The sequence below is a fragment of the Gorilla gorilla genome, chromosome 2 (genome assembly GCF_029281585.2).
Source record: "Gorilla gorilla gorilla isolate KB3781 chromosome 2, NHGRI_mGorGor1-v2.1_pri, whole genome shotgun sequence".
Lineage (NCBI taxonomy): Eukaryota > Metazoa > Chordata > Mammalia > Primates > Hominidae > Gorilla > Gorilla gorilla.
This window is the reverse complement of record NC_086017.1, coordinates 54137636-54159252: the sequence shown is the minus strand read 5'-3', so window position 1 is coordinate 54159252 and position 21617 is coordinate 54137636. Positions and strand designations below refer to the sequence as shown.

The following is a 21617-nucleotide window of genomic DNA, read 5'->3' as shown; positions in this document are numbered from 1 at the left end:
CCATACTAGGAAGCATGGCCCTCAGGTACTATGCTACCTGAAAATTAAGGAAGATCAAACGATTTTCAGTACTTAGTGTTTTCTGAGGCAGAAAAATATGTAATATTTTATTTAGAAAGACTTCCATAGGTTTGTGACAAACTTCAGATACTAAAAAGCTAACTACAGTATGTAATTAAACAGTACATCCCATTTTCCCAGGCAAGGAAGATCTTTTTTATACTATACTTACACCAAGTATCAAGGGATACATCCCATGGCTAGAGTGACGTGATTCTTTTATTCAATAAAGGGAGTTACACTTGCCACCCGATAAGATGGATTTATGCATTACCACTATTTAAGACCAAGAAATAAAAAAACACAAAAGATCCCCTAGTACCTTTTCATCCAAGTCTGAACCTTTTATTTGTTCACTGAAGTCTCCCAGTGTTTCATTTTCAGAGGTCTCATTAGCAACTTCTCCTAAGGAAGTGTTTACATCTTTGGGATCATGTTTTATTTCACTTTCTGAAAAGAAATAATATTCAACTATAGAAACTTTAAAGACAAAATAACTGAGTTATTCAAAGGCTGTTCTAAAAAATGACTCAGAGGCTCTTTTAAGGTCTAATGTGACAAATAGGAAGCAGAGTTTTCAGCAAATTATACAATAATTCCTCTCTATCAAAATAACTCCATTATATTATATAAAAAGAAACAGATATTTAAGAATTTTTCTTGATCATCTCAAGAATTTTAAATTTTAAATACACTTATTTTAAATATACTTATAAAATATACTTTTAAATATACTTATAAAATAAAATGTATTTTAAATATACTTATAAAACTTGAAAGTCAAAGTAAAATTAACTTTCATACTAAGTTATGCCCTGTGAAATAAACATTCAGGTATTTAAACTTTTGACTAGCTGTTAACCATATATATATATATATATTTTTGTTTGTTTGTTTTTTTTGAGATGGAGTCTCGCACTGTTGCCCAGGCTGGAGTGCAGCGGCGTGATCTTGGCTCACTGCAAGCTCCGCCTCCCGGGTTCACACCATTCTCCTGCCTCAGCCTCCCAAGTAGCTGGGACTACAGGTGCCTGCCACCACGCCCGGCTAATTTTTTGTACTTTTAGTAGAGATCGGGTTTCACCATGTTGGCCAGGATGGTCTCGATCTCCTGACCTCGTGATCCACCCACCGCGGACTCCCAAAGTGCTGGGATTACAGGCCTGAGGCACCACCCCTAGCCAACTATAAAATTTTTTTAAGCAACTGAGATTTAAAATGTGATAAAGCTTAAATACATATTTCATTTTCAAAATAAGATGACAAAAACTGCTGAGGTCAATTACCTATCTTTTGTAGATAAAGCCTAACAAAGTTATTTATTAAATAATCAAACAGAAAATATCTGATCTTCCAACCAGTCAATTAAAACAGGAAAATTGACAAACTATAAAACATACGGTCAACAGACCCTAAAATGAAAAGCTTCTTGTTCTAGTGAATTCATCTTGACTAGGCCTGAATGGAGATATAAAGAGATGCTTCAATATTGCATATTCTGAAAATGTCAACTTTTACCTGCTGAGTTGGAAGCACAGATGTCTGGCTTTATCCATCCACAGTCCAGTACAGGAAGTTCTCTATTATAAAGCAAACAGAGCTTAAACATTATAATAGATTCTAAGCAGAACTATCCGCTTCTCTAAACATTAATAATAGTCACTTTAGCTGCTGGTGAACATTAGCTCAAGTCCTCCAGGGCAGAGTACTTACTATAACGAGACACAGAACCCAGTGCACCTGAGTGGATTTTTTGTTTGGCTCTTTAATCACATATGCCTCAACTGTTAGGGGGTGCTGCCACTCAAACTTTGTTACTGAGAGCTTGACAAGACATACAAAGCATGTAAAATTCAAAAAAGTATTACACCAATACGAGATAGTGTTTAACTTCTACTCTTTTTTTTTTTTTTTTTTTTTTGAGACGGAGTTTCGCTCTTGTTGCCCAGGCTGGAGTGCAATGGCGCGATCTTGGCTCATTGCAACCCCTGCCTCATGAGTTCAAGTGATTCTACTGCCTCAGCCTCCTGAGTAGCTGGGATTACAGGCATGCACCACGACGCCCAGCTAATTTTGTATTTTTAGTAGAGACGGGGTTTTGCTATGTTGGTTAGGCTGGTCTCAAACTCCTGACCTCAGGTGATCCATTGGCCTTGGACTCCCAAAGTGCCGGGATTACAGGCGTGAGTCACTGTGCCTGGCCAACTTCTACTGTTAAGCATATATATGTATGTCATACGGTCAATGTCAAAGGAAGACAGCTTGAAAGCAGCTCAATTTTTTTTGGTAGTCCCTAAAGACAACTTACAGTCTAAAGATTAAGAATATGTAGAACAGAGTTAGACCAGTCTGGGTTCAAACACTGTTCTGCTACTTGCTGTGTAAACTGTGGCAAAACTACTTAACTTCTTTAAGTTTAACCATATCTGTAAAATGAGAATACCACCTAACCACAAGTTATTGTGAGGATTAAATGAGATAAGATGTCCTTAAAGCCAACAGCATAGGCCCAACAGATGAAAACTACATTTATAGGAGCCACTCAAATACAAATGGCCAAACACTATTCCATTTTTAATCACTTAGACAAAAATTTAAAACATATCAAAGTACACAGAATAAAATAAACACTCATAATCCCACCATTTGTTCATTTAACAAGTGGATAAGCATATCCTTCAGCACTGCGACTGCTCCTGGTTCAGAATTACTTCCTAGCCAAGAAAGATGAAAACTAAACAAAACATTTTGTATTTACCGTTCTTTGAAGTTTAAAAAACAAAGTATTTTTTCCCAACATAAACCCTAGAAACAATGAGAAGTATAGTTTAAAGGATGGGGAAATAATACAAACAGAAAACATACACAAATGCACATCTTTCTCTAACCTGGACCTTTCTAGATTCATATCTAGCTATCTACTAGAATATTTCCATCTCAGTATCTCAAAGGCCTCTTCAACTCAAAATGTCTAAATTTCACCTCCCCAATACAGCTTTTTTGCATGGGAGATGGATGGTAATGTTCTTCTCTAAGAGATAAACCAGGTATCAACCTTAACACCTCCCTCTGCCTCACCCCCATCTGATGAACCAATATTCACTTCTTAAACCTCCCTCAAATTCACTCCCACTTCTGTGTAAAGTCACCACGTTCTTTCGGCTTATTACAATAGCTCCCTGCCAGTTTATCCTCCACACCAGAGCTATAATGATTTTTAAAAGTAAATGTGATCAAATTATCTCTCTTATTTAAAAGTCTTTCCATGAATTCCTATATGCTTAGCATAAACTTCACACTCACCATAAATTCTAGTTTGCCTAGGAAGGTCTGTTTACGCCTGTTGTCCTGGCATATTATTAACAGCTCCTCATGTCCTTTTCAAAAGCTTTGCAATCCAGAAGGTAAATTCTATGGTCATTTTACTCTCACAGCCCTTCATGACAGCTTTTGCACATTCTGTAGCTTCATTTCTTGCCATTTGAACACCAAGCCATGAGACATTATTTTGGTGTCTCAATTTTCCTCAACAATTAGCTAATTCCTACTTATCCTTTAGTGATCATTTTAAATGCCACTTTCACCAGGAGGCGTTTAACATCTTGCACTTCTCCTATCATTTTATGGTACATGCTTATTTGCCTCCCTAAAAGCACTGTGAGGACAAGGCTTATATATGTCTAGTTGTTCTCCACACATGCAGCACCTAACATATTCCAAGCTAAGGAGACCCAAATGAAGACGCCTCCCTCCTTTCTAGCAATTCCAGTACAAGGTGAGGCTCACATACAAGCAGACATAATATACTGAGATATGTGCCAAGAGAACTACTGGAACAAATCCCTGGAATAATATCTCAGATGTGATTGACGGATAACTGAATGCAAAGAAAGGGACTTTCAGATAAACATATGCAAAAGGCCTAAAGTACATGGTGCATTGTAGAAACAGTGAGCTGCTTGCTATGTTTATCTTTCATTATTAGCCTTTCACCCCACTTTCCTCCCTCCAATACCATAGTTGCCAAACAGGAAATGGATACAGATCCACTAAAGAGCCTTAAAAAGCCATGCCAAGCAATTTAGACTACCCCCACGTGGCTGAAAGCCAGTGAAACACTCTCAACGGTTACCGGCAGATCAATTTCTATTTCGAATATCACTATGACAAAAGATATATTAAGAGAGTTTAGGAAGATTAACCAGGAGCTCATTACAATAATCTAGGAGAAAAATAAGAACATAGAATTTAGAGGAAGGAACAGCCATGAGAGATATTGAGGTAATAACATGAACAGAAATAAGTGACTCAATAGAGAACTGAGGGATGCTTCTGTGGCCTCTAATTATCCCGAAAGTTCCATTCATAAATAGGTACAACAAGTATATTAGCTTAATTTCCAAGTATTAAGATAGTATTTATAATACTGCTAGTATAATTTATATAGGTATGGGAAACTTTTTACTATGAAAATAGCTAACTTACAAGGAAGGTAAAATTACACATGCAAACTCTTGCAAGAAACAGTTTATTTTTGTTTGGAATTTGAGAGACAAAAAGTTAAATTCACCTGGGTGAAAAAAAATCATAAAGTGAGAAAAATTATACAAATATTATTATTATACAAAAAAACTTATACAAATATTTTACAGTTTTGCATTGGTGGAGTGTAGTCACAGTTCTGAATTGGTGAAATAGAAAAGGGAAAAATGAAGGGAAGAACAACGAAAGGAGATAAAAGAGATTTGGATGAGGCTACAGAAATACAGATAAGCAAAGAGAAGATCTGAGTAAAAAGGAGAGGAGAGAGTAACACAGGTTTAAGCCAAATCTGAAGAGCCATACAGATTACCTCAAGCTTATTCTCTACCAGAGCACTTTTCATGTGGATAATGAAATCTATTTAGTGGGTCCCAACCAAGAAATTTTTTAATGAAATTGAATATGAAATATGAGACTATATCTGTTGTAGTAAGGAAAATAATTGTTTTCGTAAACCTATAATTTCCTATCTTTATAAATATGTACCAGATTGTAATATAAAACAGATCTTTATTGTGGGTAATTGGCAAAATAGCTGGAAGATGATTGCTTTAGAATAATTACTATCAGAAAATGTTTGAAAACTATTGCCCAAGGAAAAAGTTTAGGGCTTAGCATAGTGGCTCACACCTATAATCCCCACAATTTGGGAGGCTGATGTGGGAGGATTGCTTGAGTCCAGGAATTCAAGACCAGGTTGGGCAACACAGTGAGATTCAGTCTCTACAAAAAGAGAAAAACATTAGCCAGGTGTGCTGGCATGCACCTGTAGCCCCAGCTACTTGGAAGGCTGAGGTGTGAGCATCGTTTGAGCCTGGTAGGTAGAGGCTGCAGTGAGCCATGATGGCATCACTGCACTCCAGCCTGGGCAACAAAGCAAGACCCTCTCTCTCTCAAAGAAAAAAAAAAAAAGAGAAAAAAATTCAGAATGTCACTGCCTCCTTTTGAGATGCTAATTGTGGTCAGTATTCATTTATTTACAAATACCCATATTCTGTTTCTGGATAGGACTGCTACAAATTTACTGGGGCAATTATTATGCAAGTAGTAGTGGCCCTAGGCAGAGAAATATTATGGTATCCAATTCATCAAGGCAGGGGTTCCCTAGCCTGATGCCACACTATACTGTTAGGTCTCCTGATATTACAAATGTTCAATCACGTACAATACTGTTTATTCCAGCAAAGACACAGGCTAGTTTACGTGGCCTGAAAGAGAAAAGAAAAAAAATCAGAATAATGTTTCTTCATAGTCCCCACGTGCTACTTTAAAGAGGAAGCAGAGATGAGAAGAAAGGGACCTAAAGTGAAATAATGTTCTGCGGTAGTTTGCAGAGTAATTGAATTAAATATATAGGAAGAACCAAAATGCCGCTCTTCCAGTGTGCTGTTTTGCAGAGCAGGGACAGACTTTGGAGCAGGTTGTCTTGAGTTCAGATGTCAGCTCTGATACTTGCAAGCTGGGTCCTTTAGAAAGTTAATCATTTTGATTTAAGTATAAAAATAGGGTGAGTTTCAACCTCAGAATTTTTTCACTAAATAAAATAAGTAATGTATCTAGCACAGGGTAGACATTAAATATCAGTTCTTATGATTAAAATTTAATAAAAATTTAATAATTTTTATACAAATTTAATAAAAATCTGCAGTAAAGTTAGAGCACATTAGATTCTCAGCGGAATGGGACAATAAAGAAAAGTAAGTTTCTTAAAAGACAATGAATCTCAATATATAAGGGAGAGAAAAAATGATCTTTATTTTTGGTGGAAACCTGTTTTTTTTTTTTTTTTTTGTCATTTCATGGTAAAACTGGTAATAAGACTACTCTACTCTAGAAGTCCTCTCTTGGGGAACAAACTGGGATTAAGTCAGACTCTGAGAAAGTAAGTTACTTGAGACAGGATATAATTTGCCCGGCATAGATCCAGTCTATGCATGGGTCTAATGAGACTCAAATGCCTGGGCAAAAGTGGTAGGCTTTTATTTTCTGTGGATTGATATCAGATATTTATCCCTCAGAAGTTATTATTTACTGGCTCCAGAATCTACAATGGCTGCCTATGGATTTGAGACCAAGTTGTGAAGGTGGTAAATAACTGATCCCCACTGATCACCAACATCAATTCCATACTGAATTCAAATTTTTGTGCCTAACTTTCCAACCTCCTTAATCTAGCATCACCCTACTTATAAAATCTTATTTCCCACTATTGTTCAATGTCTACTTGCTTAAGAAAGAAAGGATTCACTGTCTCCATTTACATGTAATCTAATTCAAGTGCTTCAGAAATGGCCTGCGATATTCTCAAATAGGAATTGAAACCTTAATTCTCTTTCCCATCTCAATATATGAGGGACTGGACTTGCAAATGAAGGTAAATAAGACATGGACATTTCTTACCCTTAAGAAATCCAACAGTTTAGCAAGTGAGAGATTAAATTATTCCACCATGAAATCAATGCCACAACTGAGGTAGCATAAGGTGCTATGGGAATGCATAAGGGATTCTACCTCTGCCTGATGGAGTCAGGAAAACCTTTAACCTTCTGTACACAATCATGTTTAGATGTACTTTTACCTTTCTGCCCACATATTCCTCATTATTTCTCCTTCCCGACCAAACTTCTTTCCTTCTTCTTTGTTAATCTAAAATCCAAACTTCAAGGATCAATACAAATTTTTGCTTTTCCAAGATTTCTTTCATTCTTCTCTTTTCTAAACTCCTACTACTCTTAGTACTTCAGTTTATATACTTTTGTTTAAAACACATTAGTCCCCCACTCCTCCCCCTTCCCCCCAACTATATAGTAATTCCCCTGAATTTTTGGCAGACTCTTAAAATCTCAACAATCCACTGTATGGTATCATTCAACTGATATTTTAGCATATAATAATCCTATGTTCTAGTACAGATTAACTGTCCAGCACTGACTATTATGGACATCCTCAGATCATTTCCAATGATACAGGCTATTTCAAACGTTTTACCAATTTCAGCCATTACACATTTCCAAGCACACCAGTTCAAGTTTTAGTGAATGAGCTCTAGTATGCTTCTAATGTTTTAGATTTTAATATGGACTTTCCCCACGGTGGAGACTAAAAACAAATAAGCATTCTATCATGACTTAGACACCTTCCAAATTCTCCCCAATCTGGTCTGAGAATACTTTCCCCAGTGATTAAGTCAGCTCAAGTTTGTCTACTTGTTTTACCAAAAGGGGCAGTCCAGAGTTTCTGACAATATATGGGCCTCACCCTTTCATCTTCTACTTTTATTCCTGTAAAATAAAAACTCATTCCAGCAGGCTTCAGCCTCTCAGTGCCTTAGAAGGGAGAAAATAGAGCATAAGAACTAGTAACTGACTGGTAAAAGGGACATAGCTGAAATTTTAAATTATATTTTAAGCTTCATTTAGTTCTAGAACCATTAACAAGTTTCTGTGCAACTACTGATAGATTCTCTGGTTATCAGGTCTTCATTTTTCCCTGTTAAGGTTTATCCTAGCACTGTGGATGACAACAAAACTAGTATTTCCAGTGCAGAACAAATATAAAAATATTAAAATAATACTAAGAAAATGTTTAAGTTTGTTTAAAAACAGAAACTTTAGAAGTAGATAAAAGGCAAAGAAGAGCCAATAAAAGTATAACTGGTGCTTTTGAAGTGAAGAAAAATGAAATTCAAAGATAGTAACAAAAAAGCTATCTGAAATAAACACTTGATACTGCACACCAAAATGGCTAACGTTGTCTCAGGAAAAAGTGATATATAATTACCATTCCCAAGGTGGAAAACAAGAAGAAAAAATAAAGGCAGCTTAAAGTGGAGCAGTGGGAGTATTAGTTTGGCCTCAAAGTTTTTTACTACAACACATAATGTCAGAAAGCAGGAGAGCAATGTCTATATAATTGTGAGGGGGAAATATGTAAACTAAGAATTTTACACACAGACAACCTGCTCTTAGACAAATGATTCTCATGCACCCAAGATTTTAGGGAACACAGTAATCGTGAACTCTCTTAAAAATTTCTTTGCTCTGAAATCTAGCCAACTAAGCGATGAATCAAAATAGTCAAGATTATGCCAGGCACGGTGGCTCATGCCTGTAATCCCAGCACTTTGGGAGGCCAAGGCAGGCAGATCACTTGACGTCAGGAGTTGGAGACCAGCCTGGCCAACATGGTGAAACCCCGTCTACTAAAAGTACAAAAAAAATTAGCCAGGAGTGGTGGCATGTGCCTGTAATCCCTGCTACTCAGGAGGCCAGGGCAGGAGAATTGCTTGAACCTGGGAGGCATAGGTTGCAGTGAGCCGAGATCCGCCACTGCACTCCAGCCTGGGCGGCAGAGCAAGACTCCCTCTCAAAAAAATAACAAAAATAGTCAAGATTAGAGGAAAGTAAATAGGACTGGTGGTAGGGACTGAACCAATTTAAATAGAGTACTAATAATGAGAATCATTGGAGTTCAGGTTATTGAAGGAATGTACATGGCACAAGGCTTAGTAATATAAAATAAACTTTAAACAAAAATGTGGGGTAGGCAATATTAGGAGAAAAAGTATGTAGAAATATGTTCATCTTTCATATTAAGAAAGCAAACACTGCTGTCTAAAGTTGGAAAACAATTTTTATAAGTGAAGCTAAAACTCAAACTTTTAGACAAGTTTCCTTATTAACTTGAGAGAGAACTTCAAGAAACGAATTTCTTGTGGTAAAGAAATATATTAATTCAGCAATCCATTTCATTCCACTTTGATTTCTCTGCCTCTTCTGGTTAAGTGTAAATGAAATTTTCTTTAGCATTTTTACTAAAAAATGGCATGATCCAATTTTTCTAATATTATATCCACTTATATGTATAGATAAATGTCTGAAATGATGCATACAAATAGCAATTAATTTGTTATTTGGGTGGTGGAATTTCCCCCCCAACACCGCTTTTTACTTTAATGAACATGTATCATGTTTTAAAATCAGCCATTATTCTTTAAAAAAAGAATAAAGAACAAAGGTCCTGCACTTTAATTCACAACATTTATCTCTTTCTAAATTTGGCTTAGCTCACTGTCAACATCTTGTCACTCAACAGAGAAGTTTGCTGTTGAATGCAGAATTTACTCTGATTTTCCTTTGTATTCCTCCAAGGAAGTATGGTGTAACAGTTAAAAATGCCCAAACCTTTTCTACTCATTATTTAATTTCATCCTCACAACCCTGAGGCAAGTACTTTCCCTTTTTACAGAAAGATGAAATAATTTGCCTAAAAGGTCACATAGTTGTTAGGTTGTAACAAGAAGATTCAAAAACCAAGGTCAGACTACAAAGACAATCACTAGGTTTAGACTAAGACAGGGCTAGGTTCAAATCCAGATTCTGTTACTAGGAGTGTGATCTTGGGCAAGTGACAAATTTGTCTTCATTTTTTTCCATCTTCAAAACAGGCAGATTACCAGGCTACCTCATTACATGGTTAAAAAAATCAATAAAACTCTTGGTTCCCCATTTGGCACATAGACGGCATTATATTTGGTGATAAGTTTCAAGTTCTTATAACAATAAGACCATCAAGAAGAGTATGATACCACAAAGGTAACTGCAAATAAATGGCAGAGAAACTTAAGTCATGTACCACTGAATCTTAATGAAAAGTGTTTTCATTTTTCTTTGAGTCTATTCACAAAATATTATGATATTCAGGTATTATATAAATAACGGCTTCAGGAATTATAAAATTAAGTAAAATATGACATAATATTAAATCAATTTGGGGCCAAACAGAATAGATTAAGTTCCTGAGCATGAAGGTTACTACTTGGCCCCATTTAAAGTTGCATTGGGCAAACTAGTCCTATCTGAGGGAAAAAATCATCATTTAAAACCATTACCTTAAAAGTAAGACCACGAATAAATTTTATGCTGTTTATCTCTGAAAATCAGTTTAACTTTTGACTCTACTTTCAAGCCCTAATTACTTCAAATAAAAATTTCCAAGGCGTCTCTGTCCCCTGAAAAATGAACTTTTTATCGAACAAGGAGGCTATAGAAAATGGATTAAAATAGATAGCACTGATCTTAATAAGTAACCTGGCTGAAGTAAAAGTTTATCTGCGTATTTATAATAATTAAAGAACATTTGAAAATAAACTTAACTTTTGAAAGAAGCAATCTCCATCACTTAAAAAGCCACTCTATGGGCTGGGTGTGGTGGCTCACGCCTGTAATCCCAGCACTTTGGGAGGCTGAGGCAGGTGGATCACGAGGTCAGGAGATCAAGACCATCCTGGCTAACACAGTGAAACCCCGTGTCTACTAAAAATACAAAAAAAAATTAGCCGGGCGTGGTGGTGGGTGCCTGTAGTCCCAGCTACCTGGGAGGCTGAGGCGGGAGAATGGCGTGAACCTGGGAGGCAGAGCTTGCAGTGAGCTGAGATTGCGCCACTGCACTCCAGCCTGGGTGACAGAGTGAGACTCCGTAAAAAAAAAAAAAAAAAAAAAAAAAAAAAGCCACTCTATGAACCATAAATTCTGAACAGCTAATCTTTTCTATCTTCCAAGATACATATAATTCATTATTTTGACTCTAAGTTTTAGCATAATGACATTTCCAGGTATCAGCAGTAATAATGGTACATAACATTTAATAAATAACTGGCTTAAAAAATAATGGAGCTTCAATATCACCAAATACATTAGTGAAACTTAAGAGACTGCTTTTCTAACCCCCAACAATCTGCACTAAAAGGCATACTTGAACATGCATACCTTAAGTCATCACTTGGTTCTTTTTTTACTGGAGTTTCCATGTACTTGGAGTCTGTTGATTGGTGCTCTCCAGCAACATTGGGCTCCTCCTGGCTTATCTTTGGGACCTCAGAAGTAAATGAGAGCTCCCCTTCATTGGAGACTCCAAAGAGGTCTGGGTCATCTTGAATTACATCAATTAAGAGGATGTCATCTTCATATGCTTTAAGAATATCTGGAAACCCTACCTCTGAAAAATTCTTAGTTATTTTTCTACCCCTAACTTCACTGGACACTGGTCGGAATGTTTCTTGTTCATTACAGCAGAAGGAAGGACTTTTCTCTACATACCCAGGATCACAAGAAAAAGCATTATTTTCAACTGTGAGAGAAGCAACTTCTTTATTAGAAACAATATTGCCTGGTTCAGAGACGTGATTAGATGGTTTGCTATTGTTACCTTGCTTTGTAAAGCTTGGAGAAATACTATAGGATTTCTTATTGTAGAATGAGTCAGAACTAGCTTGCACTGGAGTTACACTATTTCGTATGCTCAAAGTTTGAGGTCCTAACATCGTCATGGAGACATTTTCTTTACTCCTGTTCTGTCTTATGTCTGCTCCAGATAAATTGTCCAGAAGTTCTAGAGGACTGTAAGCTTCTCTCTCTGATGACTTGGCATTTACTTCTTTTCTTTTTTCTGTTTTATTCTTAAGTAAAGGAATTTTAAAATTAGTCAGCCGTCCTGTGTTCAATATTTTAACCAAGTCTGGAACTATAAATGTTTGTTGAGCAATGCATGCTTTTCGATGAATAGTTTTGCCTGCAGAGTTATTTGCTTCCTGACCATCTTTGGAAGTCGCTGTCAAATTAAGTTTCATTAAATTTCCTCTAGCTTTTTTTTTATTTCCCGTTAAGCTTTGAGTCTCACTGGTTAATTGAGTATCTTCAGTAGTGTTAGAAATTACCTCTGACCCACTTCTGCTCAGTTCCTCTGATTTTATCTTTTTATCATCCTTGATTATAGGTTCCTTTATAACCATTAAAGTAGGTTCTACTGCAGAAACTGAAGACAAACAATTAGAATTAGAATCTAATTTTTCTTTACTTGAAGATTCAGTGTTTGTTTCTGTTAAGGAACTTTGTAATAATAATTTGGAGTCAGTTAAGTGGGTCTGGTTTGTTTGGTGTTTAGGGACATCAACTTGCCTATAACTTTCCTGAGACCCAGGAAAAAAGTAACTTGATTCTGGCAAGGAAGCCTTTTTCCAACACCAGGCAGATATTCTAGCACATGAATAACAGGGCCAGGTTCTTTTACCAGTCATAGGTATTGTTCTCTGACAGCTTAAGTTCAATTCTTCAGATGCACTTCTTAAGTCTTCCCGTGAAGATCTCCTTTCAATATGGTACTCATTAGGTGATTTCCCTATGAAGCTTTTCATCGATTTAAAATCCTCTTTCGATGCCATGCTTTCATATCCTAATGGCTCTGAAGTACTCTCTGTTTCTTCTTTCAAAAGTGGTTCAATGGTTTTCTGAAACACAGCATTTACATGATGTTCAGAACTTGTTTCTTTTTCTACTGTTTCTGGGACACTTAATAAATGATCCATCAAAGAGACTGTATTATGGCTTACTTTTCTCAAAACATTTAAAGGACTTTTAGTCTCTGCTTCTTTACCATCAGCAATCATTTGATTTTCTTGCAACATCAACTCAGACTTGTTATACTCATTAGAGAAGTTCATCTCAGTAACTGTTTCATCTGCTTTTTCAGACAACTTCATCCTTTTCCTGGGTTTTCGCCCAACACTGCTCTCCTCTATTGAATATTTATTTTTTTCATGTTGAAGGCAGGAAAGCAAGCCATTGGTTTTACTTTGGTATAAATCACTCTCTTCTGGTAGTAACTTATTTACTTCCATTACATTTTCTTCTGTTTGTAAGAGCTGAGGAATACTATTTGTATCACTCTTCTCTGCAAGACTCCTAAGGTTTTCTTTCTTTGAGAAATTTTCTGCTACATGCATACATCCACCATCAGGTTTATATGGCAGGTTGTTTTCATCATTACAACCCTTGGAATGGGGGAAACAATTGCAATCACGTAATTTTAAAACGGAATTATTTTCTACTTCAGGTGACAAGATGTTACAAGAATATTTTGGAGTATTCTTGTACAGTTCATCTTGGAATTCAACCTTAATATTTTGTGTAGCCTCATTTTCGGTTATTTTGAGAGGTGGGTTTTCTAAGCTTTTAAGTTTTTTATTTCGAATTCTTCTTTTAATACCTTCTATTATACTTTCCTTACCCAGAGACTGCAAGCATTCCACTGTTTGGAAAGATTCCGAACTGGTTAATGATTCCTTTCTTACCAAGTCAAGCCCTGGCTGTGGATCATCACTTGAGGCTTCAGTAACTTTTCTTTTTTCCTTGGCTGATCAAAACAACAAAATACATCAGAAAAGATTTTATATTGAGGAGGAAAATGCAATTATTATTGAAATTAAAAATTGTGAGGCTATCATTTTTATTTCCCTGAACAGCTGTATGTAAATACACATTTGTTTTTAAATGAAAGCCTTAATTTCTGTTAAGGAATTACATATAAACCTGTATAAAGTCTAAAGCAACTGAATAACCCTTATAACATCGTCATCTCATACTAGCCAAAATGGACCACAAGTAGGAATTCCTCCTATCATAATTCTGACCAAGGACTCCTAACAGCGAACACCCCTTTTAAGGAAATCCATTTTTCCCATCTCCTGGTCAACTATGTGCATCAGAAATAACCATGCAGGTTCAAGTTAAAGACTAGTGGTAAAACAAAGATGGAGCACGCTGAGGTACAAGGGCTAAAGGTAAGTGATCGTGGATGCTTTCTTACTGTGTCTTTCCGTTTGCAAGGGGAGTTCAGCCTCCTTTGCTGCTTCTAGGCCTCGCGGGTCTGACGAGTCTGACGGGCTCACCTGGCCCCTGCGCCCCTCCACCCGACGCCTTGCGGCCTTTCCAGCCCCTGATGCTGCAACCGACTTATCACTTTCCACCTCGCCTCTCCCAGGGGTGGCCCGGGCCACCATTCTCCTCTTTTGCTTATTTTCCCGGCGCCCCCCGGCCTCAGGGCCGCAGCCTCCCGCCGCGCCTGGCCCTGGCGCCTGCCGCTTCTGCAGGTTTCGCACATTGCCTTCAGGCCCTGAGGCCGTCGTGGGGCCCAGGGGTGGAGGTCGTCGCATGTGCCCCGGGGCCGGCCCGCCGGGGCCCCTCTGCACCAGCTCGCAGGAACCCACCGCGGTTCAAACGCTGCTCCCGCCTGGAGGTACCTACTGCCCTCTGACCCACCCCACACCGCCAGTCACCACAGCCCGGGGCCGGAAGCGGAAGTGGGGCGCGTAAGCGGAAGTGGGGCCTCGTGTCTGGGGCCCCGACTGGTGCTTCGGGATCCAACGGGCAGGAGAGCCGCGAGTTCCGTGCCAGCGTCTTTTTGGAGGGCCTCTCGCGGAGCTCCGAGGGAGGCAGTGGCCGCGCCCGATTGCATTGCAAGGGACTGTAGTGGAGCTCATCACATCACAGGCCTCCGTTGGCCCTTCCACTAGGCTGAGCTTCCTGGAACCGTTCAGGGCTCATTCTCCCAGCTGCTGCTCTTCGCGCCTTGGCTGCTCGCAAAGGCCACTGTCAGTGGCTTGTAACTCCACACCAAGTCTCCTAGAAGCCCCTGTCTAACTGTCTTCCTGATATATTCACCTGGATATTCCATATTCCACAGGCACCTCACACTCAGATGGGCAAACCAGCTCATCGCTCCTCACAAGCTTGCTGCTTTCACATAGGTGGATTCGCCACCATGCGCCTAATTGTTTAAGCCAGAAACCTAGAAACCATCAGAGACAACCTTCTTTCTACTTCATCCCTCACATCCACTTTCACTAGATCTACTTGACTGTATTTTGTTTGTCAGCCACTCTCCCATTTGCCATTACCGTGGCTCTGGCCCTCAGACTTTCTTGACTGACCTACTGCATCAAGCCTCTGAATCCATCCTTGAGCTATTCCAGTCAAACGTCCACCTCCTTGCCAGGCCATGCCTCTCCGATGACAGGAGATCCTAGCACTTCTCAGTTTGACCCTTCATGAACTTCTTTTGCTCAAAGACTAAAACTAACAGAAATCCAAACTCTGGTGTGGTATCTGCGACCCTATCTGATGTGGCCTCTGAAAAATTAACTAGTTTTCTCTTACTGCCACTGTAGGGTAAAAGTTGTGCTTTGATGGAAAACTACATAGAAGTCACCCTTCTGAATTATCTGATTCTGATTCTATGGGAGTTATTTTACAACTCTGTAAATTATAGATAAGCGATAGCAACACAAAATAACGGTCTATAGAAATCCAAATTCTGTCCAATAGAAGTTTAATTGACTTCCCATTTTCACTGTGGAAGAAGCTAGTTTTGCCTCCATTTCCACATTCATTTCATTCCTGGTCTAGAATGTTTGTTGTTTGGACTTATCCTTTGAACCAATGTTTATAAAATCTGCCTGATGGGAGAATATAATCTAATACGTGTTCATCCATGACAGCCATTATTTTCTCTTTTTTGAAAATTATGTCTTATCACCACACATAGCCTGCCCATAAGCCACGTTGGACTGCTACCTGAAGTTCCCCAGATTTCATATACTTTTGTTATGCTTGTGCTTCTGTACCTGACAGTCCTGGAAAGTCTTCCTTTGCTTGTCTGCCTGGTGAACTACGTATTTCCCCTTCAAGATTCATGCAAGGATCACCCATCAAGGAAGCCTTCCTGCAACTGTTCTTGCACTTTGAGGGGTAAAGTGTTCCTTCCTGTCTGCGAACACACAGTTCAACTATTTACTTGTGTGTCTCCCTTAGTAGCTTCCTTCCAACCAAGTGCAGATACCTTCCATTAATCTTTGCTTTCTGTGTGTTTAAAGAAGGACCTGGTGAATTTGAATACAATGCATTAAAGAATGGTAGGTATGATGCATAGAGTGTGACTAATATGGCAGTTTGGATGAGCAGCTCAGGTCAAGTATTCTGAGGAGCTTTTATAAAATAGAATTTAAGTAAAAGAGGTGTAAAAGATACAGAAATTATCCTTGTTTCTTTCTCTTTGTAAATACCCTTAGTAAAAGGAAAATCAGTTTAAGACTAGCAGAATTTATAAAAAGTTATCATAAGCACTTCAGGCTCATTCCACATTCACTTTATGCCTCACTTTATATATCAGTTTCCTCATCTGTAAAATGAAGTAGTATGTCCTCAGAGTTCTCATGAGAATTAAATGTGCCAATATTTGTAAAGCAGTTAGAATAATGCCTAGTTGATTGTAAACATTAAATAGATTTGTTAAGTAAAAACAACACACACACACACACACACACACACACACACACACACTCTCTGAGTCAGAGTCTCACTCTGTCACCCAGGCAGGAGTGCAGTGGTGTGAACACAGCTCACTGCAGCCTTGACCTCCTGGGCCCAAGTGATGCTCCCACCGTAGCCTCAGGAGTAGCTGGGACTACAGGTGTGCATCACCACACCCAGCTCATTTTTTTTTTTAATAGAGATAGAGTCTCCCTATGTTGCCCAAGCAGGCCTTGAATTCCTGGCCTACAGTGATTCTCCCACCTCAGCCTTCCAAAGTGCAGGGATTATAGGTGTGAGCCACCAGACCTGGCCTCAATATATATTAAAAGGTAGACTCTATAGAATTATGACATTTACTACCTTCAAAATAAACATTGCTACTAGGATGTTAGTAAAATAAAGATAAAAATTCAAGAGTCCGGCCTCTGGTCTGAACCTGGAGCCCACTGGCAGGCACCCACTGCCTTCGGCCCACTTTAAGGACAGATGGTGTTAAAGTTGGTTATAGGCCCAGGAATTTGAAACTTTTATGACCCATAACTGTTGAACAATTTGTAGAACAGGAATGAGAAGAACTTAGTAGCATAGGAAATTCCAAAATCAAGTGCAGTCGTCCCTCCCTATCTGTGGGTTTTGCATCTGCAGATTCAACCAACTGTATAACAAAAATATTTGGGAAAAAAATGAATAAAAATACAAAATTAAAAAACAATGTAACAATTATTTACATTGTATGAGGTATTGTAAGTAATGTAGAGATGATTTAAAGTATACAGAAGGATGTGGGTAGGTTATATGTAAATACTATGACATTTTATGTAAGGAACTGAATCACAGATTTTAGTATTGAGAGAGGTCCTGGAATCAACCCTCTGTGGACATTGAGGAAGGACTGTATACTTAGGGTTCTGCATAGTAAAATTTTAGTCTTTATTACAGCTTTTAAAATCCTCATACCAAACTGCTTTCAAATGGAAAACTTGAGGTTAGATGTCTTTATAAAAAGTTTCCATTGGATCTTCTGTTCTCTTCTGTGAAATGATTATCATAATTTTACTTATTATGCATGGCAATATCTGGAGAGGGAAGGCATTATCATTTATCAAAAAAGACTGTCTTCCTAGTGGGAGACCTCACATACTTGGGAAACCAGAACATGGAGCAGAATATTTACTCATAGCTATTGGGTTGCATCTCAGTCCACACTGAGATGACCTTCTATGGGTGCCTAAGAGTCCCTTCTCTTCTAGTCCTTTCCCTTTTCCTTTTCTACCCATGTGCTCTTGTCCCTGAATCCTGGCTGACAATATTGCCCAGCCCTTGAAGTCAACTTCAGGGTCACCACTTCTCCAATGTCCTAGTTCTATCCAGAAAAGAGGACAGCAGAGCTACATTCTCTGCATTCCACAACTCTAAGTTGTAGATTATTGATCCTCTGGACTAGCTACATAATTTATGGGCCCCAGTACAAAATGAAAACTCACACAGCCCTTTGTTCAAAAATTAAAAAGTTTCCCCATTTCTTTGGGTCTTCATTTCTAAAGGCTTCTGTGTCATGTAAAACTTAAGGAAGTTTGTGAGTTTTCGGCCAGGCGTGGTGGCTCACACCTGCAATCCCAGCACTTTGGGAGGCTGAAGCAGGAGGATCACTTGAGCCTAGGTGTTCAAGACAAGCCTGGGCAACACAGTGAGACCCTGTCTCAAAAAAGAAAAAAAAATTAAAAACTTTCAAGACAGTGACAGCAGAACATTAAACCAAGTATGGAACCCCGTGCAGCTACACAGGCCATGTCCCCATAAAGCTGACCTTGTAGATTCATGTTCTATTTATACAAACATATATAAGACTAACAGTCCTCTCTATTGCTAATATTTGTCAACTCTAACATCATAACTTCTATCCTTTACTATGCCAGTCCTTGGCCAGTTTGCAGTTAGAGCAATTCCATACCCTTTTTCTGCCCTGCTATGACTTGCAGGGGCCAGCTCCTGAATCTGCATTTTCCACATTCCTGGGTCAGCTGGCTTTGGGTGAGACTCGACCAATAGAGAACCCTGGCAGAATAAAGAAGGGAGAGTTTTCCCACATTGCTTTCTGCCTTGAACTGCCTAGCAGACCACTGGTGCATCTCCCCTGGGGCTCCATTTCTTGCTGGAGGGGCTCTCTGTGGGGGCAGCTTCGGCTATGTGCCTTGAGGTCCCTTTGCCGCTCCAGCCTAGAAGTGGTAGTTGCTTTCTGCTGTTATTAATATCTGGGCGCCACAAACCTCATTTGATTTCTCAGTTCTTCTATCCCATTCTCTGAAGTACATGCCTGTTTTGTTGGGAGTGATGAGGTTCAGAGCATGCTACCCCAAAATATGGCACCTTGGCATTTGAGAAAACAGCAGAAGCAAGGTCACTTTCACCCTCCCCTGCCCTTTTGCCCTGAAACAGGCCATAAAATCTAGCTGACTTTTTCCTGAAGTAGGCCATAGACCCTCATTCCAGAGGTGCCCTTCCTATTCCTGGAAGAAAGCAATATCCTTATCTCTGAAGACACAGGGACACCGAGAAGAACGTGAACAAACAAGTGTTGCTAAGCTCTCCCCAGTTTATTACCATTAGATCACACCCCCTTTGTCCAATTATACTTCTGTACAACTGTCCACTCTTTAAGCATAAAAATACACAAGTTTCACCATTTCTTTGAGTCTTCATTTCTGAAGGCTCCTGTGTCATGTAAAACTTAAGTTTGTGAGCTTTTCTCTTGTTAGTATGTTTTTATTATAGGTGCCTCAGTCATGTACCTAGTGATGATTATGAAAATAATTATCTTCTCCCCTATGGAAGGAAATATTTTTTCCTCCTTCGATTTGGGTCCAGTGTTTGGGGGTCTGCAAATTAACTGACAGTAGACATATTAATAGGAGAAAAGACAAAATTTGTGTAGTCACTCTGGATCCTTTAGATGAAACGGCTACTCAATCAGCCAAAGATAGTTTATATATCCACTGAATAAGGAGAAAGGAGGGGGAGAAAGGGCTTCTATGGAAGAACGAGTGGAAAGTTTGGTTCAGATAAAGTTTAAGCAATTACTAATTCCAGTGATAATAGTCTTTTTTTCCAGCTGTAAATCATTCAGAGAGGGAATTATGGTGGCTGGTATTTTCTGGGAGGTCCTGCTTAACTCAGCAAAAGAAGTTTAGATAAGGTCCGCCCGCCTCCTGCTCTCATGGCTGCTGTTTGTTCAGATGGTTTTAGCTTAAAATAATCTTTATGCCACTGAGGGACATTTTAGATTCCTACAGTTTAAAATACTTAATTTCTTTTTTCCTGGTAAGAGAGCCCCCTCTGTAACTAAAGGAAGCTGGAAGAAACAGTATGAAAGCAAAGACTTGTTCAGTCACAGTGGCAGAAGATGTTCTTTCACTGTCTTGAAATTGGCGTTTAAATAATGCAAGAATAAATTTTGTGTTCTCCCAAAACATGGTCGCTTATCTTTTCCGCTAAACATTCCCCACATTTTCTCCAAGTTTGGCTTCTTATTCAATTTCTGATTGTAAATCATCTGCCTAGGAATATTATCCCATCCAATGTTCATCAGACAATAACATATCGGTATCTCTCAAATGTTAAAAAAAATTAATGATCCTATTTTACCTTGGAGAAAAATGAAAGGTTTCAAAACCTGCCACTTGTCTCAATTTTACGTCTTGAAGTCCAGACTTCGGAATCTCAATTAACTTTGTATCCACTAGAGGGCCCCAGATCAGAGCCGCCAACGATGACTCACCCTCTTTCCTCAGGCTGCAGGAACTCCAGGCTCTTTAATCTTAAGAGCCTCTCTGATTGTGTCACTGAGTCGGAAGAACTCAATTACTCAATGTAATAAGTCCAAATGGAACACAATAGGAATCTGTGAGCAGAACAGGACCTTGAAATAATCTAGTCTAACCTCTCCGTTTTGCTCCTGAGAGGCAAGAGCAGCTAAGTAATTTAAAAACGCGGTGAATTAATCATTTCCTAAGCGTTTCCTCTTGGTTGCTGCCTAGCCGCCTGTGCTTCCAAACTGACCATTCTCCAGGAGGCAAGAACCTCTGGTCTGAAAGAGAGATGGAAGCAAGCTTATTCTACTGCTTCTGCACCCGCCCCACACCTAAGAATGCCTAAGGTGGATGTGCCCATACTCTGGCATCTCTGGAAAGGATCTTGTAATATTTATCCCTCTCAAATTTTCAAGTTGGGGCCGGGTATGGCGGCTCAGGCTTGTAATCCCAGTACTTTGGGAGGCTAAGACGGGTAAATCACCTGAGGTCAAAAGTTCCAGACCAGCTTGGCCAACATGGTGAAACCCCATCTCTACTAAAAATATGAAAATTAGGCCGAGTGTGGTGGCTCACTCCTATAATCCCAGCACTTTGGGAGGCTGAGGCAGGTGGATCACTTGAGGTCAGGAGTTCGAGACCAGCCTGGCCAACATGGTGAAACCCCACCTCTATTAAAAATACAAAAATTAGCTGGGCATGGTGGTGCACGCCTGTAGTCCCAGCTACTAGGAAGGCTGAGGCAGGAGAATAGCTTGAATCTGGGAGACGGAGGTTGCAGTGAGCCGAGATGGCGCCACTGCACTCTAGCCTGGGCGACAGGGCCAGACTCCATCTCAAAAAAAAAAAAAAAAAAAAATTCAAGTTGGATTAGGGCCATCATTTCAGTGTATTATTTTGTTTGTTTGTGGAGGAGTAAATAAAGCTAGAAAAGATGAGGTATGGGGTAGTGGGGTGTTCCAAAGAGTGGCGTGTTCCAAAGAGTGGTGTGTTCCAACAGGAGATCACAGAATGTTTGACCCTGAGGCCAGCCTCTTCTCAGGAGGGGCTGTATATTGAGCCA

General features: G+C 39.1%; 1 protein-coding gene across 1 annotated transcript in view; it reads right to left on the bottom strand.

Moving 5' to 3' along the window:
• The window catches only part of TOPAZ1 (testis and ovary specific TOPAZ 1), a 95650-nt gene extending 75445 nt beyond the window's left edge, over positions 1 to 20205 (bottom strand). The window contains exons 1-4 of the mRNA XM_031009542.3: positions 14245 to 20205; positions 11370 to 13791; positions 1579 to 1640; positions 383 to 510 (exon numbers count right to left, since the gene is read on the bottom strand). Of these exons, the coding sequence (XP_030865402.2) occupies positions 383 to 510; positions 1579 to 1640; positions 11370 to 13791; positions 14245 to 14590 (2958 nt within the window). The 5' untranslated portion in view covers positions 14591 to 20205. The remainder of the gene's footprint in view (positions 1 to 382; positions 511 to 1578; positions 1641 to 11369; positions 13792 to 14244) is intronic.
• Positions 20206 to 21617: the final 1412 nt, after the last annotated feature.